This window comes from Amblyomma americanum, chromosome 7 (genome assembly GCF_052857255.1).
Source record: "Amblyomma americanum isolate KBUSLIRL-KWMA chromosome 7, ASM5285725v1, whole genome shotgun sequence".
Lineage (NCBI taxonomy): Eukaryota > Metazoa > Arthropoda > Arachnida > Ixodida > Ixodidae > Amblyomma > Amblyomma americanum.
The window spans coordinates 151,560,103-151,578,420 of NC_135503.1; the positions used below are offsets into that span (position 1 = coordinate 151,560,103).

General features: G+C 49.4%; 1 protein-coding gene across 17 annotated transcripts in view; it reads right to left on the reverse strand.

The window, feature by feature from the left end:
• Positions 1-18,318, reverse strand: part of LOC144096683 (solute carrier family 41 member 1-like) — a 94,557-nt gene that overhangs the window by 66,768 nt on the left and 9,471 nt on the right. For all 17 annotated transcript variants that reach the window (XR_013306810.1, XR_013306811.1, XR_013306809.1 and 14 more), the window contains exons 2-3: positions 3,282-3,710; positions 1,062-1,169 (exon numbers count right to left, since the gene is read on the reverse strand). Coding sequence is in view for 8 of the 17 variants with exons in the window: in XM_077629524.1 (XP_077485650.1) it covers positions 1,062-1,169; positions 3,282-3,677 (504 nt within the window). In the remaining 9 variants the exon portion in view is untranslated. The remainder of the gene's footprint in view (positions 1-1,061; positions 1,170-3,281; positions 3,711-18,318) is intronic.

Consider the following 18,318-nt stretch of genomic DNA (forward strand, 5'->3'; position numbering starts at 1 on the left):
AGCGAGAGCTCACTGCCTTTTTTTGCACATAAATAAGGTTTTGCTTCACTGAATATATTGTATTTTGACTTTCTCGCAGTTGCGGTGCAATTAAAGCTCGAATGCTTTACAATTTCTCGGGTGGTTGCTTATATCGAATTACCACTTATAATGAATTTTTTTCGCCGTCCCGTTGACTTCGTTATAACGAAAGATTACTGTATCTCAGTTTGCATATTTTGAGTGATATTTGCGTCAACATGTCCTTAACCATACAATAAATTCTGCTAACCGTGCTCTAGGTTATACCTGCCATAACCTTTCACTCGCTTCTCCCCGTGTTAAACATCTTGTTTTCCAAACGTTTGTGTGACGCACTGTTGTTTGGGCTAGGGGTGCAAAGGAAGAAGAGGGAAGTCATGAGAGGGGGACAAAAAGGCAACAAAGGTCTTTCCCTTTTCTGTCTAGCTTCTTCCCAGCCTCGGCGACCTCACCACAATGTGCCACAGCCAGATTCGAGTAGGTGCGCGCTGTGCTCCGCACCAACTGTGCGCATGCATGGCAGTTTTGCGGCAGACGATGGCGCCGTGGGGTCATGACGTCGCTCAGAGTGCTTCAATATGGCCGTCGTTGCTAGGAGGAGGCGCTTAGAGCTAATAACTTCTAACTGCAATTTCTAGCTCAGATGCCCACGTAGAGCCCTACTTCTTTTTTAAGTACGCATAATAACGTCGTGGTTAGTAGCTGCAATGTACAACCACGATTTGTTGGTAGACCGTGTCGTGACCCCTTTAATCATAGTAATCCAACCCGTAAAGTGTGTCCTTGCTGAGGGAGCCCTGGAAAGCGGCTCCAAATTGACCAGTGAAAACCGTCACATTTGCAGTGATCACCACAGAGAGGAAGTCTACACTTGAACGCAGGCAGTTATAAACCTGATGCAAATAACACTGATGTGGCTCGTACATCTGGTCTGCTCGGCGGCATGGTGTAGCAGAGCTGAATAGCCGGTGCTTCTCCGTAGCTACCACTGCACAAATCCGTCCTGAAGAAAAACGCCAGAAGATAAGTGGCATCCCCACCTGCGTGGAGAGCCGTGATGCCAGTGTCATCTCCAGGTTGCCCTTGAGCCCCAGCAGTGCTGGCACCAGAATGAACAGCTCCGACACCTTCTTGAACACGGGCCAGTGCTGTGCAAGCAGAGAAGACCAAGGCACAGGTTTGCAATACGTGCAATGTCTACACTGCATTGGGACACACTGCTCTTGTGTGCCCTGATGTCCAGCTTTCCATAGTTGAGTTGAGTTGTTGTTAGCTACTGGTGGGGATAGCCTTGCAATTATTCCACCGGCCATTGCTCCACCGTCGCCACTTCACCACCACGCATACAAACACCCACAATAATCATCAATTGCTGCTGTCACCATTTTGAGTCCAAATCAGTGTCCCCAAAACATTTCTGAAGGTGGGACGGCGCTCTCCTAGTATACATATGTCCAATTTCCGCACGGGTAAATGATGTCTTGAAGGGAACCATGCGGTACTCCTGCCCTCTTAAAGGACGTGACTAGGACTCACCTCTCCACGTTGTAATCTAGGCAGCATATAAATTAATGACCTAGATCCTCGCACACGCCACATGATATATACAGTGGTGATGTAGCCAGTCTAGTATTATGCCTCCATGCTGGGGTGCCCCCAATGTTACGACAGCTCCCACAAGAGCCTGCCAACCCCACGTCACACATGAACTCATACAAGGAATGCACTCTTACACAAAACAAGAATTTTTCCCAACTACTACAGTGGGACCCATATATTAAGATGAAGTGGCACTGGCCAGGCAGGCCTGCCCGCAATAAAACAGAGTGGCACATCACTTTATTGGGAGATGATACCTTGACCGAAGCTATTCCGAATGAAAATTAGGACGGAGATGTGTGCCCATAACGATGCAATTTGGTGCTTATCATAATGACTATTTCGACGATGGTTTGAAACCACACTTACACATGACACCTGTGGATTTTGGTATGAAATGGCTCTATCTGCACTAGCTTTTCAAAAGCCTGCTTCGCTGCCGCAAGCTTTGCAGAACCAATCGTACCTTCATGTTATTTTTAGATTAGGTTGTTCCGCTGTTGGTAGCACCCCCCCCCCCCCCCCCCCCCCCCTTATCGGAAGATGCAGCGCATACAGGAATTCAAAGAAAACATATAACCACATTTTTCTCTCAATTATCTAGTCCAAAACGTGGTGTGGCCCATACACGGGATTATAAGGTACACACCTGAAATGCCTTTGTTCTTTGTCAACTGTTTTTCCCCAAACTTTGGGGTGCCAAGTTTGGGGCAGTGGTCCTTACATGTATGTATATGGTAGGCAAAGTACCAGCATCAGTGTCATGTACGTGTACATGAAAGTGGTTTTTGCTAGAAAGCTATAACACTATTATTACTACTAGTGTTACATTCCTTTCCTACTGCTGAAAAATTGCGAGAGTATTCTCTGAAGGAACTGCTTGGTAAGGATCCGTAGTCCCAGTCATGCCACCACTTTGGCTTTCCAACAGTGTTCCCCATCAGAAGTGCACTAATGTTGAAAAAGAAACCTAGAACAAAGAGCTTGCTGAAAAATCGGGCATGTCTTGGTTCTTTGCCAGCAGTAACTATCTTTGCAGGGGTGTTTCACACAAACCAAAATGTCAGCCCTGCCCTGGCACAGCCAAATACTTCTTTGTATTTCTGCAGAGTACTGTTTGTTTTTGTCTCTGATCTTTACCTTCGCGCTTTGTTTCTTGTCGGTGGAACCTGGGCTTATCACTTTCACATCTTGCCTTTGTTGGGCACGAAGGGACTAGAGTGTTCTTGAAAAATCATAATCCCGTGCTGCTGTTTTCACGTTGTTTGAGATCACTGTCGTTTGTCCATGCCCTTTATCTCTGTTTTATGCTATCTTTAAAGTGAGTGTGGCTGAAAGTGGCGATGATTCTCTTCTTTGCCGAGTTGTTCCTGCTTGTGGGCACAAGGTTGTTCAATAAACAGTGTTTAAGTTGGATGCAAGTCTGCCAGTTTTCCTTCTCGACTGCGTACCGTCACCACTACATGACAGTATCCCCAGTTGGCAAGTTGACAGTACTGACACAACCTCTCCAAGCAAGCTGCAAATGCCTTGTGGATGCTCCAGTTTTACAGGAATACAGGATATGAAAGATCATTCATAGCTTTCAGGCCGTCACATCAAATTCCACTCTACTTTTCAAAAACCAACCTGCATGCTGTGCCAACTGTCCACGGGCTCACCTGGATGACGTCCAGCACAAGTCCCGCGCCGACCGTGCCAAAGCCAGCAATGAGAAATGGCACAAACACCTGCACAGCCACTGACCAAAGGGGCTCAGGTGCATCTTCCACACCGACATCAGTACCATCAACCTTGGCACCACCTATGCTGAGCCGACGGGGCAGCAGCGGCTCCTTGTCCACCACCACCACTTCTTCGTCGGCCGTCCAGTCGCCCTCGCCCCCTGACTCGACATCATCACTGCTGCGGAGGGCTGAAGAAGAGGCGGCCAAGTTGCTGAGTGGCTGGCCTTCCACTGCAGCTTTCTTGTCGCCCGTCAGCCTTGGCACCATCCTGTGCCTTAGTCCCCGTGGGCTAGGCTGTGGCGCAGGGCTGGTCGGGGAGACGGAGCCCATCGCCGCAGCGAGGGCATTGGTAGGCTTGTCCTCCTGGGATAGTGACGACACGATAGAAGAGATTGGCGGGCGGAGGAGCCACATATGCAGCAAAGGCAGCACATGTGCGAGGCAGCATCGAAGGCTCACTGGCGCTGCCTTACACTTGTGATGAGCTTGAGGCATCATCATCACTCACTGGAAACTACTGAGGACAGCACTTATGCCACTAGTAATGGCACCAAACTGATAGGCTCCTCCTCAGCCAGATGAGAACAAAGGAAAGGATTTTGCAGAGACAGCCCTAACATTTTGCCACTGGTCATCTGGCCAACGGTCAGACAGTTGGCTCCAGTTCCTTTGAGACACCTTTGATCCATGACCCTCCTTAGCATAGTATCACCTGCGTTACATGGACTCCTACAAATGCGATGTTTTCAATAGCTTTTCTGTTTCACCACACTAGCTTCCATTTTCCACATCAGAGGAGATGGAACGCACATTTGGAGCCTACATGGGCAGCATATAACTGCAAAATAGAGATGCCAGTTGGCCTCTCTAATTTTGAACTAACCTGACTATTAACACTGCCCCATAAGGAAAGAAGACAGAAACAAGCTGCTGCACTTGTCTCTTGTCAGGAAACTTAGTTGCAGGGCTCTCCTGTGAGGCTGAGCTCTTCGGGCGTTCAGGCCCAAGAACAGGATCTGTTAAAAGAGTACACACACTTAAATTTCGGGTGCATGTTTTCTTCTTTTAATGATGCTTAAAATACAACCTTTGTCCATAAAGTTGCGAGACCGATTTATTTTCTTCTCTAGAAATGATTCCCCAAAAAAAATGTTGGTGCATATGTGTAGCACCATCTTTTCGGGCTAACATGAGCTATTTATGTTAATTGCTGTGGCAGCCGCTAGATGACACTACATGTAGAAAAATACGTTGTCACTAGTCGATTGCGCATGCTACAGTGAGTGAATGTGGAGAGATGAACGTCCACCTCGAACAGCATTTAAACATAAAATTTTGTGTGAAGCTTGGCAAGACAGCCACACAGATGTACGAGCTCCTTTGTGAAGCTCACGGCAACGAGACATTATCACGGGCGCGAGTTTTCGAGTGGCACAAGAGGTCGTTTCGGGGAGAACGGTGGTGGAAGACGAAACAAGGCAGGGGCGCCTTTCAACCTCACGGAATGAAAACAACGTGGCTCCGATCAGGAAAATCGTACAGCAAGACCGCATCATTACAGTTTGCATGCTATCAGATGCTCTCGACATTAGTAACACAAAATGGCACCAAATTTTGCGTGAGAACTTGGGGAAATGAAAGTTGAATGCCAGACTTGTGCCGCACTCCCTCACACAGGACTACAAGGACACGGGGGCATCATCGAGCGCTGATTTGCTCTCCGAGGCAGAGAAGGATGCCGCATTCGTCGACAGTATCATTGCTGAAAATGAAACATGGTGTTTTCAACATGATCCTCAAACAAAGAGGCAGAGCGCCGAATGGCAGTCCACAAGCTCTCCGGCGTCGAGAAAAGTGCGGCGACAGAAGACCAAAACAAAGACTATGCCGATAGTTTCTTTCTATGCCAGAGGTGTCATACACCACGAGTTCATCCCAAAAGGGCAGATGGTGAATCAGAAGTTTTATATTCGCGTGCTTCAACACATGCGTGACGCAATGCGACGCCGTCGCCCTGACTTATGGGCATCTGACCAATGGAGCCTTCTCCACGATAACGCAAAGCCACACACTGCTCTCAGCGTGACAAAATTTCTCACTTTGTACAGCATTACTGTACTTCCCCATCCGCTATACTCGCCTGACCTCTTCTCTCGCGATTTTTTCCTTTTTTCTAGTGTGAAGAGAGCCCTAAAAGGTTGCTGGATGGGGAGCGTGGAGGCCATTCAAGATGCGACGACAAAGGAGCTGACAGCCCTGCCAAAAGAAGCGTTTTCCAAGAGCTGCTTCAAATGCTAGTTAACCTTTGAAGGAGCCTGTTAAGGCTGGTCAGATGATCGCCATGGTCGATGAAAAACTATGAAGGCACGATGGTCGGTGATCGTACAAGGCAGTTAGCAGTATAAAGAGCACTTGTGTCGTCGTATGCTTGCTCAGCGAAACGTTCCCAGCTGTGCCATTAAACTTCGAACTACTTAATGGAAATCGTTTATTAGGGACATGAGACAAGATACAAGGCAGTTAAGAAAAAATTGCTGCTGGCCTAGCTCTGTTAGGCCAGGATATCTGTAGCGAAATCGCGGAGACGTCTGCATCATGTAAAGCCATCAAGTAAGCCCCCTCATGTAAAGCCATCAAGGGCCCTTGAGGTATCTATAATAAATAAATCGGAAGAGTGCATTCACCAGATGCGCTTTCATTCATGCTCAAAGCTTGAGCCGTAGTGGCGGAGTGGTAGCATCACCGCCTCAAACGCCAAAGGCCCTGGTTCGATTCCCAGCCTCGCCACAGGTTTTACTTCTTTTTTTATTCAGTGAGTGTGGGGGCGTTTCACTGGCTCCCATAGATGCCACCACCGAATACGTTGGTTAGCGGTTAAGCGCAGGCTCTGTTAAGGCGCGTTTACACTCCGGCGTAAAGCGCGCGCGCGCGTGCTTCACGGCGACATCACGTCGGCCAAAGTGAGACCCTCTATACTCCAACTGCGCTTGACCGCCGACGCGTTTGGAGGCTTCGGTGCACTCCGACTGCACTGGCAGAGGCTTGGAGCATGTCTCTATTTTGCGCCGAGTGCACCAGCTGCCGCCGGCCCGGCCAGACCGGTTCGGCTCGGCGGCGAGGCGCGTGTTGTGACCTCATGGGCCTCCTCGGAGCGTCGCAACGGCGAAATCGCAAGTTCGCGGCCAGTAAAGCTTTCGCTTTAAAAGAAATTTGGAACTGCAGAGAGCGTGACTCTGCTCTCCTCCAACTCGTTTGTTTGTAGCTCCATTCAATAGCTTCGACAGTTGGGCGGAGCTGTTCTATTCGAGCTCTCGGCTAATTTAATCCATTCACAATACACATCTGAAGGTACATGCAAGTGGGCGAGAGAACACGATCCAGTGGATTCTGTACCTCCGGAAACCCACGGAACCCGTTGAAGTGTCGTGCATCGGTTTTACCTTAAAGCCGCCAACCTTAAACGCGAGCGCCCTTGAGCACCCACCCGTTTTTTGTGGCAAAGAAAATAAATAACCTGGCCCTCACAATCGCGAGAAACCTCCCCAACGCCACTTGCTGCACCGTGCGACAGCGCCTTTCAAAGGATCACAATCCATTGGCCCCAAAGCCTCAGCCAGCCTCCGATGGGCGCGACGTGCTGACCTTGTCCTCGTGCCTCGCGACTTCCCGCACTGGGATTAAGATATTTAAATAGCAATGGCTGCTCACTGAGGAAGGGGGAAGCAATGAAGTGAAGTAGCAGTCGCTGACCATAGTCGAAAAAAGAAAGACGTTTCGAAACCCGTACGGGTTTCTTGTTCACAGTGAGCAGGACAAGAGCGGTGGCGAATTTATATCCGGAGAATGTGACGTAAAGATCGGGCGTAGATGCCTGGCAGGGGGCCAGCGTTCTTGTTTAATGTTGCTTGTGTTGTTTGGATGAATAGCGATTCCAGCAGAAGGCGCGTCGTCAGGTTTCTTGCCTTAGATAAGATGGAGGCATTGCCCCAGTCAATCTGGCGGCCAGTGTCGTGTGCATGACCCGCCAGCGCATTTGTGGCATGCTTTTTGTTTTTCACATCACTTTGGTGGTCCTTTATGCGTCTTGAGAACTTCCCTGTCTCACCGATGTAGGCATGATTGCAGTTCAGGCATGGTATTTTGTAGACGACTCCTGGAAACTGCTCATTTGGTAGTCGGTCTTTCACATTCATTAGCTGATTCCGCAGCTTGCTGACAGGCATGTGGGCCACGCATAAGTCGTATTTTGAGAACACACGAGACAACGCTTCGCTGATACCAGGCATGTATGGAATGCCTGCTCGTGTTCGATACGTCCTACAATCAGTGGTAGCTGGATGTGCAGCTCGTTCTTGTATCTTTGATATGAAGCGGCTCGGATAACCGTTGGCTGACAGTTCTTCGTGCACTCTTTTTAACTCCTTTTCTTGATCTTCTTGGCTTTTGCAGATACGTGTCGCACGTTTGGTCAGTGATGTGACGATGGAGGCTTTGTGCGCAACTGGATGATTTGAATGAAAATTTAAGTACTGGGCTGTGTGCGTAGGCTTTCTGTACACAGAGAACGAAAGGCGATTGTCCCTCCGCTCGACCAGGACATCCAAGAAGGGAAGGCGGTTTTCTTGCTCAAACTCGGCCATGAACTTCAAGCTTGGTTCGACACTGTTTAGTTCATGTAGAAACCGCGACGCGTCCTCTTTCCTTAATATGCAAAAACAGTCGTCGACATACCGGTAGAAGACCTTGGGTGCTGGAGTGAAAGCATTCAATACCTTGTCCTCTAGTGCTTCCATGACGAGGTTTGCTGCACATCCAGCTACCACTGAGCTGCACATCCTACCTACGAGCTGCACATCCAGCTACCACTGATTGTAGGACGTATCGAACACGAGCAGGCATTCCATACATGCCTGGTATCAGCGAAGCGTTGTCTCGTGTGTTCTCAAAATACGACTTACGCATGGCCCACATGCCTGTCAGCAAGCTGCGGAATCAGCTAATGAATGTGAAAGACCGACTACCAAATGAGCAGTTTCCAGGAGTCGTCTACAAAATACCATGCCTGAACTGCAATCATGCCTACATCGGTGAGACAGGGAAGTTCTCAAGACGCATAAAGGACCACCAACGTGATGTGAAAAACAAAAAGCATGCCACAAATGCGCTGGCGGGTCATGCATACGACACTAGCCACCAGGTTGACTGGGGCAATGCCTCCATCTTATCTAAGGAAAGAAACCTGACGACGCGCCTTCTGCTGGAATCGCTATTCATCCAAACAACACAAGCAACATTAAACAAGAACGCTGGCCCCATGCCTGGCATCTACGCCCGATCTTTACGTCACATTCTCCGGATATAAATTCGCCACCGCTCTTGTCCTGCTCACTGTGAACAAGAAACCCGTACGGGTTTCGAAACGTCTTTCTTTTTTCGACTATGGTCAGTGACTGCTACTTCACTTCATTGCATCACCATGCCTGACCAGACGGATTTCCGTCGAACTCTTGACTACTGAGGAAGGGGGAAACGACCCGCCGGCGCCTAACCTAAATGTGCTCCCTCAAAAGCATCGCACGCTCTGTGGGGCTGAGGTCGATGAAATGCAGGCCGGAGTTTTTGCGAGAACTTCGTTGGCGGGTTCGGAAACGGGATCCATCGTAACGCTGGCAAGACGCCGCTGCGGTGCAAACGTTAACGAAGCGACCCCCGATAGATGCCTTCAAAGTGCGGCGGCGGTAGCTTTCATTTCGGCTGCTGCTAGACCGCATCGCTAGTGCCAGAAATCACGGAGTCTGCGTTGTGTCACGTTTTACGTCACTCCATCCTGTGACGTCAAAAGAGTTGCCATGACGTCATAAGAGTGGGCCGAGTTTGAATCGGAGGGCGGGCAAAACTTTTTGAACTTCGAATCCAAATTTCTTTGAAATAAATGCATCTTTTGCTCCCGGACAAGCGGCAACAAAGCCAGGAATTGCCAAACTACAGATTTTGCTAGCAAAAAAAATTGACAGAGTTCTCCTCACTGTCCCTTTAAGTATGCATGGAGGGGAGCAGGAAGTCGAAAAAAGCTAAGCGGTGATGTGAAAGGTGCGGGGGAGGGGGGTAGGGAGACGGGGGGCGAGTGGTTTAAGAGTGTGAGTTACATTAACGGACTGTGGGGAGGCAGTCAATGGCGACTTTTCTTATTTGAGCTGCAGAGCGAAGCCGCTGTGCATATGCCGCGGGCAGGTTTCCCCTTGTGTGGTTTGTGTTGTTCGGGATAGTCTGAATGTGCCAGGATTCAAGAGCCTTTTTTGGTAATTTGTTTCGGTTCCGAGGATGCTGGTTTCGTCAAAGTTGGTTCTGTGGTCTGAGTCTTCGGAATGTTCAGCTACAGAGATTGCGCTTTCATGCAAAGTTGCGGACGTCGTTGTTATGTTGCTGGCTCTGAAACGTTGGGTTTTTATACTAAACTTGTTTATTGGAGATGTGTCAGAGTTTATAAGTCTTCAAACCCAACCAGACAGGCAAATTTGTCAACATGTTTAGTTTTTCCTTGTTATGTGTAGTAACGTCTTATGCACCACTGCAAAGAAGAAAATATGCCACTAAATTTAGGTGTCTATGCTCCTTTAGGCTTGATTGCTCAATTAAATAAAAATATTGAGGATACCACCTGATGAAAACAGCAGTGCACATTAAAATAAAATGGGCTTTCATGCAAAGCAGAATATGTTGGCACAACCAACAGACCAAGACTGTGACAATGCAAGAACATACAGAGCATTTTCACAACTCATTTTTGCACAAGTTTTGCTCTGGAAGGTGCTCCAGCACTCTCTCAGGTGCAGAGAGGGTGCTGCAAATGGAAATACTCCAGAATGATCAGCAGTAGTGCTTGCTTGCTGCAGTTTTGCCTTTGTGTTGGGCAGCCACAAGAAAGGAAGAGGAAACGGCACATGCATGTGTGGCGAGATGCGCTGCACACAACAGCCACAAAGCTCGCTCTCACTTTGCCTTCCTGTCAGCTTAGGTGCACGAGCCGGAGGATGGCCGAATACATGCGACAGATTTGCTGTCGGAGGAGGCAACACTGAAAAGCTTCTATCACTGATAAGAATGCAATCTGTTTCTTGCAGTATTTCTGATAATTTTATGCTCTTTACACTCTGCTGCATTGCATCGGTATTATTCCCTCATTCTAGAACCAATTTCTTAATGGTCTAAAAATTCATGAACACAAGTGTGCCGCATATCTTTTGGTGTTCCTTCATCTAGTATGATGCAAAGTCCTTACGATAACCACTTTCCAAGCTGTGAAACCATGCCTCACACATCAGTTTCACACATCAGGAGCACTGCGGTGCTCCATATACTACCGCAATGCATGGCCTCAAGATGCACATGGCCATGAGAATGTAGACTGTGTGAAATTCTTCCCACACTAGCCACAGCACAAGTTCTTCTGTTCTTCACTTCCCTTTCCAAATGCACCTGGCAAGAGTAAGGCACATTTCCACTAAGACACCCCTCCCTCCCTCTTGCTGATCTTCGAAGCACGCAAAACCGAGCAGGTGCTGCAATACACAGCTTTAAGGCAGCTGTTGTCATGCTCAAAGTAGAGAATGTACTGATGGCACACTATGATTGAAGTTCAATGTTAAGGTCTCACTAGCCACGTGTTTGCAGGAGTGTATCATGAGCAATGCATTACACATTACAGTGTGTAATGCATGTAAGGTGGGGACGCCACTGAGCACACGAGCAAGTCAAGAAAGGTCTGTGCCAAGAAAGAACTCAGCCCCGGTAAAAAGCTGTTGCTGGCCTAGTTGGCATTTACTGCAGAACATACTTTGATGCAAACTAAGATCAACACATGGAAATGAAGCCCTCATTCTAGAGGCAGCAATTTGCAGCTAAGTCTTTGTAGCACCCCTCACACTGCGCTCGGCTCACAGGCCATGGCACGCGGCGCCGGACAAGAAAGAGGAAGCTAGGCTAGGCAGCCGCAGCGCGAGCAGCGCAAATAAACAGTTCGAACCTCAATGCTGTCGGAGCTGGTTCTTCCTCGCCTTAGCTCCGACAGATTTGGTGACCCGGCTTCAAACACCCAACCCCATCATCCTACATGGATTCCTCTGGCTCTTCCGCCTTGACTACCGGCAGTGACATGCCCCAGAATGCTCAGCCTCTCGGTGCTTCAGTGGCCGCGTTCCAGCCAGTCAGCCTGCCGCCATTTTGGCCCAATAGACCCCACGCCTGACTCTCGCACGTTGAGGCGTATTTCCAGCTGCGGTGTATCACCAGCCAAGGGACCAAGCTCCTCCACCTGGTGTCCACCCTGCCTCCTGATGCCACTGAGGAGTTAGTAGACGTCATCAGCTCGCCAGACACGGCTCACTCCTTCGCCACGTTGAAGGCAGCTCTCATGGACCGCAAGTCCGCGTCCGAGCGCACCAAGCTCCAGCAGCTCCTCAGCGCTGCAGAGCTTGGCGACAGCCGCCCTTCACAGCTCCTCCGTCACATGCGCCAGCTTCTGGGAGACTCCGCTGCTCAGCACGACCTACTTCTGCGTGAGTTGTTCCTTCAGCGTCTTCCCCAACACATGGTCCCCATCCTCGCAGCTGTGGGCAATGTTTCATTAGCCAAGCTCACTGAATTCGCTGACCATGTTGCGGACTACTCACGGCTCCCCAACGTCAGCTCTGTGACCAGTCCGCCTCCAACTACTCCCGCAGACTCCCAGCTTGCCAGCATCGAATGTCGACTTGATGCTCTTGCCAGCAGGTGGCTCGATGTTTTCGTGCCTTTGATGCACCATTCTCCGCCGAAGTTTAGGCCATGCTGCCGCTCCCCGGAATCCCAACCGTCTGATGTGTGGCCAGCCACCTCGACCTCAGCTGTCTGCTGGCACCACCGTATTTTCAGCAGCTCTGCCCGCAAGTGCACACACCCGTGCTCCTGCGACCGGCCACTGATGGCGGCAAGTGATGCTTGTGGACGGACATGCCGCCTCTTTCATGTATTGGACAAAATTACCGGCACTCGTTTCCTGGTCGACATGGCAGCACAAGTCAGCGTCATAGCGGCCTCTTGGGCAGATCGCCGTCGCAACGAACAGACCTCCCCGCTCCAAGTGACCAACAACTCCCCCATTTGCATGTACGGCCAACGGTGCCTGACGCTTAACCTCGGATTGCACCGCATGTTTTGCCGGATCTTCATTATCGTTGACGTCTCGCAAGCTGTTCTCGGCGCAGACATCCTCAGTTCAACAAAGTCATCGACATGCAAGCTCATCGCCTCATAGATCTCAGCACGCACCTCTTCGTCAACGACGTACTCTCCACCACTGCAGCGGCGGGGCTTCGCACTCGTCCCTGTTTCGCCGTATGCGAAAGTTCTGGCTGATTTTCCCAACCTCACAAAGCCGCATACCACAGAGTCACCGGTGAAACACTCGATCACTCACCACATCGTGACTTCGGGACCTCCGGTGTTTGCTCGCCCTCGCCGTTTGTCGGGAGAACGCCTCGCTATCGCTTGCCATGAGTTCGAACACATGCTGGAACTCGGCATAGGACGCCCTTTCTCCAGCAACTGAGCATCACCACTTCACATGGTGCCAAAGAAAGATCCGGGCGACTGGAGACCATGTGGAGTTTACCGCGCCCTCAATGCTCACACTTTACAAGACCACTATTCACTTCCTCACATACAGGACTTCACATCAAATCTGGCTGGGTGCACGATCTTCTCTGAAATTGACTTAGTGAAGGCTTATCATCAAATTCCTGTAGAGCCCGCTGATATTCTGAAGATGGCCATTACCACACCGTTCGGCCTCTTTGAGTATATGCGAATGCCCTTTGGCTTGCGCAACACCGCACAGACTTTTCTGCGAGCTATCAACGAGGATACGCGAGGCCTCAAGTTCATGTTCGCTTACATCGATGATCTCCTCGTAGCAAGTTCATCCGGTATTGAGTGTGAAGCTCATCTGTGCGCCTTCTTCCACCGACTGGATGAATATGGGCTCATAATCAACCCGAACAAGTGCCTCTTTGGCGTAGCTACAATAAAGTTCCTCGGCCACCTTGTCACTCCACAGGGCATTCGGCCTCTCGACAGCAAAGTCAAAGCCACTCAAGATTTTGCCGCCCCAACGTCACTCGAAAAGCTCACAGAATTTTTTGACCTCCTGAACTTTCATCGGCGCTTTCTCCCGAAGTGCACCTCTTTCCTGAAGCCTCTGACTGATCTTTTGGCTATGAAAAAAGATTCTGCTGCGCCACTTGAGTGGACCGAGGACGCTGCCGCTGTATTTGCTGCTGCCAAGAAGGTGCTCGCAGACGCCACTTTGCTCATGCATCTAATTCCTGACTCTCCACTGCGCCTCGTCACCGACGCCTCGAGCATTGCCGTCGGCGCAGTTCTCGAGCAGTACGTCTCTAGTTGGCAGCCCCTCAGTTTTTTCTCCCAAAAGCTGAAGCCACCTGAGACTAAATACAGCACCTTCGGTCAAGAATTGCTTGCTGTGTACCTCGCCATAAAGCACTTTCGCCACTTCCTGGAGGGCCGGGACTTTTACGTCACCACGGACAATAAGCCCTTGACGTTTGCCTTCCAAAGGAACCACAGCACCTACACTGCACGTGAGATCCGCCAACTGTGTGTTACCTCCGAGTTTACAGTGGATCTCCGTCACATCCATGGCCCGGAGAATGCTGCTGCTGAGGCGCTTTCTCGTGTTAGTGCCATGGCGCCTGAATCACCAGTGGGCATGGAGGAGCTAGTGGCTGCACAGCACAATGATCCAAAGCTGCATCGCCTTCGCTCCTCATCCACGTCCCTGTCCTTCGCCGAATGTCCACTGCCGTTTTCCTCCCAGTTCATTACGTGCGAGACATCCACTGGCATCTCGCGCCCCACGTATCTTTGGTTTTCCGTCGCACCATTTTTGAAAAACTGCACTGCCTGAGCAACCCTGGTATTCGTGCTACGCAGAAGCTGATCACATCTCGTTTCCTTTGGCCAAGCATCAATGCCGACATCCACCACTGGGCACGAGTCTGCCTTCACTGCCAGCGCGTCAAAGTTCACCGGCATACCGTCACACCTGCCTCTCCTTTTCGACCGCCTGACGCACGGTTTTCCCACGCTCACATAGACATTGCTGGACCACTCCTGTTATCACATAGGGCCTCTTATCTGCTCACCTGTGTGGACCATTTCACCCGCTGGCCCGAGGCGTTGCCCATTGCTGACACTACAGCCGAGACTGTTGCTTCGGCCTTCATGGCCGGCTGGGTCTTTCGTTTCGGCTGCCCGTCTGTCGTCACCACCGACCGCGGCCGCCAGTTTCAATCGGTCCTGTTTACTGCCCTTTCCAATATTCTGGGTGTCTGCCACATCCATACGACCGCCTGCCATTCTTCGGCCAATGGCATGGTGGAACGTCTGCATCAACAACTGAAGGCTGCCCTTACCACTTATCAGCCAAGGGAACACTGGTCCGACCACCTTCCCCTCGTCCTCTTGAGCATTCGCGCGGCACTGAAGGCTGACCTCGGCAGCTCTTCTGCTGAGTTAGTCTACTGTGTTCCCCTGCGTCTCCCTGGGGAATTCTTCTCTCCTTCCGGAGAGAGGGGACTCCGTTAATCCCTGACGCTTCCACCTACATCCGAGACCAACGCAACACATTTCGCCATATTACTCCTGTCACCCCTGCAGCCCGTCACCCTCAGTCCGTGTTCGTCAGCCAGGACCTGGCCTCCTGCACCCATGCCTTCGTCCGCTATGACCACTTTCGTCCATCCCTCACGCCGGCCTACGATGGACCGTTCCGCGTCCTATACCGTGCGCAGAAGACCTTCACGTTAGACGTCAACGGCCGTGAAGACGTGCCTGTTCACAGACTTAAACCAGGCTACACTGCCCCTCCTCTTCCCGTCGGCCCTACACTCGCTCTCGCTTTGACTGTGCCACCATTCTGCGCAGCTTCCTCCAAGCACATCCCTTGGGTGAATCCTGTAGCTTCGTTCAATGGGAGGGAGCCCTGTAGTGCCCCTCGCGCCGCGCTCGGCTTGCAGGCCATGGCACGCGGCGCCGGGCAAGAAAGAGGAAGTCGGGCTAGGCCACCGCAGCACGAGCAGCGCAAATAAACAGTTCAAGCCTCAACGCTGTCGGAGCTGGTTCTTCCTCGACTTAGCTCCGACATCTTCATTCAAAGGTAGCACACATTTATTTCCCAAATCTATTGTAAATCACCAAAGCAGAATATGCAGCAGTAAAAAATATAACAGTGCACCGATGTACTAAGTGATGGCAATTAGAGGAGACAAGAACAAAGAAGAGGGGCCATATATTTCCAATTTTTCATCATTCTTGTGTTTGCCACCTAACATGACAGGTAATGTTAGCCCATTGGTTTTTCTTGTGCCACCAGATGCTTTGCTTTTATTTACAATAGTGTGTGCAAAATAGATATGCTTCATGCTATCTTTGAGCGAGTAATATAAGCTTATTGCCATCACTGTCCTGCTGTTTCTTCCTATGTGTTCATCCCAGTTTACAGCAAAAATAAGTGGAGATGAGCCTCAATGTTAAGTGAATCATTTGTTAGGGTGGTCTAGGAAAGAGAAATGTTGTTTAGTTTATTACAATTAAATACAGAACCAGTAAGTGGATGTCGTACACAAATTAGCTGCTCATTAAACAACAAAAACTGTACATGTATAGAAAAACAAAGGCCAACTATCTTTCAGTTATCGCAAGACAAGCACAGTATATCCGGCACATTTTCAACTCCCTGCTCTCAGCTCACAAGGTCACAGTCCTTTAACATTAAGCACTATCTTGACCAATCAAGACAGCCTGTGTGGCTGCCTCAACAATAATGAAATTCATTGCAATGCTCATGACATATTACTAAATGCATGAGCAATCCCCTGCAGCATTTGCACAGGCCCTGCTGCCAAACAATGAAATGGAACTCCGTGAACACCAAGAGGTGTAAACCCAGCAGCCTAGAACACTATGACTGGACAATGCTGCACAGATACTGCTCTGGAAACGCCAAGAGCTGCACAGGTGCACTGCAGGATTAGAAACGCAGTGCAATGTATGTCATCACCTATGACAGCACGCTTTTGATGCATAATGAGAATTACATGTATTGAAAGAAAAAAAGAAAATAATATCAGACGGAATAGGACAATATGGTTAGGAAATTTTAGTTTTGCAAGCTGCTTGCCTCTGAGCTGTTAGAGCAAAATCAAAAAACATTGGCAGCAGCAGCGAAGGTGCGAGAGAAAAAACTGAACTTCTGCTCTCTGCAGTGCCCAGAGGGGTCAACTGCTGCACCCTGGTGTCCAGCAACAGCCTTTACGAAAACTGGTGGATCCAGTCTGTAGTGCGACCAAGACTAGTGCGACCTTTCTGCGACTTTTTCTGGACTTTGCCATCCAAACTTTGTTCCAACAACGTTAGGAATTAGTAACACTGATATGTGCAGCTGGATGTGACACACCACCCGGACTGCTCACATTGGCAGTAGCAGCGAAGGTGCGAGGACAAAACGCGGAACTTCTGCTCCCTGCAGGTTGGTAATTTATCTCTTGTAATCGGGGCAATTTGCTTCTCCGTCCTTCTCGTTGCTGCTGCCAAGTAACTTTTTTTCCCCCCTCATCTGCCTGTACATTATCGAAGTCGTCCGTGAGTTGCTTTAAGTGCAACGAGCTGGTGGAATTTGGTGATACATCAGTTGTCTGCACTGAATGCTTTTACAGCTACCATGGCAGCGAGTGTTCAGGGCTACAGGAATAAATTGTTCTGGTTTATGGGGGTTTAACGTCCAAAGGCGACTCAGGCTATAAGGGACGCCGTAGTGAGGGGCTCTGGAAATTTCGACCACCCGGTGTTCTTTAACGTTCACTGACATCGCACAGTACACAGGGCTCTAGAATTTTGTCTCCATCCAAATTGGGCTGTTGCGGCCAGGATCAAAACCGCATCTTTTGGGTCAGCAGCCGAGTGCCATAACCACTGATCCACCGCAGCGGTGAATCAATTGTTCTCACAAGGGGAGATGCAGCTCACAAAAGCTATAAATGCCCACTATTTCATTCCAGCAAGCCTTGGCAAACACCTAAAGAAAAGAAGAGCGACCAGGAAGAAGTTGATGCTATCATGTTTGCAAACCTTGTCAAACAGGTAAACTGTCGGGCTTGAAAAACACCATCGCTGAACTCAAGGCATCAGTGGAAGTGTCATCAAAATACAAATAACTACTGGCACGCATTGACAAACAAGATCAAACAATCGAGAGGGTAGAAAGTGGTCAGCAGACAGAGACACAGCAGCAAAAAGAGGACTTGAAAACCATAGAACAGCAGAGCCGATCTGTTAACTTGGAAATGCATGGAGTTAAAAATTCTTCTGGCAAGAACTAGATATCTAAAGTGAATGAGGTGGCATAAAGGTGCCCGTGCTGACCCAACATGATGTTAATGCCTTGCACAGACTGCCAACAAAGTGTGCTAAAATCCCCATAATCCTTGTTCATTTTGGCAGTAAAGACACATGTAAACGTGTGGCTTATGAACAGGAACAAACTACAAACACACAAGACATGCAGTATCTATCTGAACGAGAACCTGACAAAGCGGAAACGGCAGTTGTAGCAGTATGCAAAGTTGTGAGCGGATAACCATACATTCCGCTTTGCATGGTGCAGACATGGAACAATTTATGCTAGGAAGGAAAGCAGCAAAGCCACCTATCTAATCAAAGTTGAGGGCGACCTTGACAAGTCTGTGACCTAGGCCTTCACTGACTTGAAGTATGATTAATACATGCATGAAAAAAAAAATGAATTGTTCTTACTTGCTACCTGAGGAACTGAAACAGGTTCTTGGTTCAAAATGTTATGCACTATTTAAATGCTTTCTTATACACACGCGGTCACTAAATAACAAATATTCAGAAA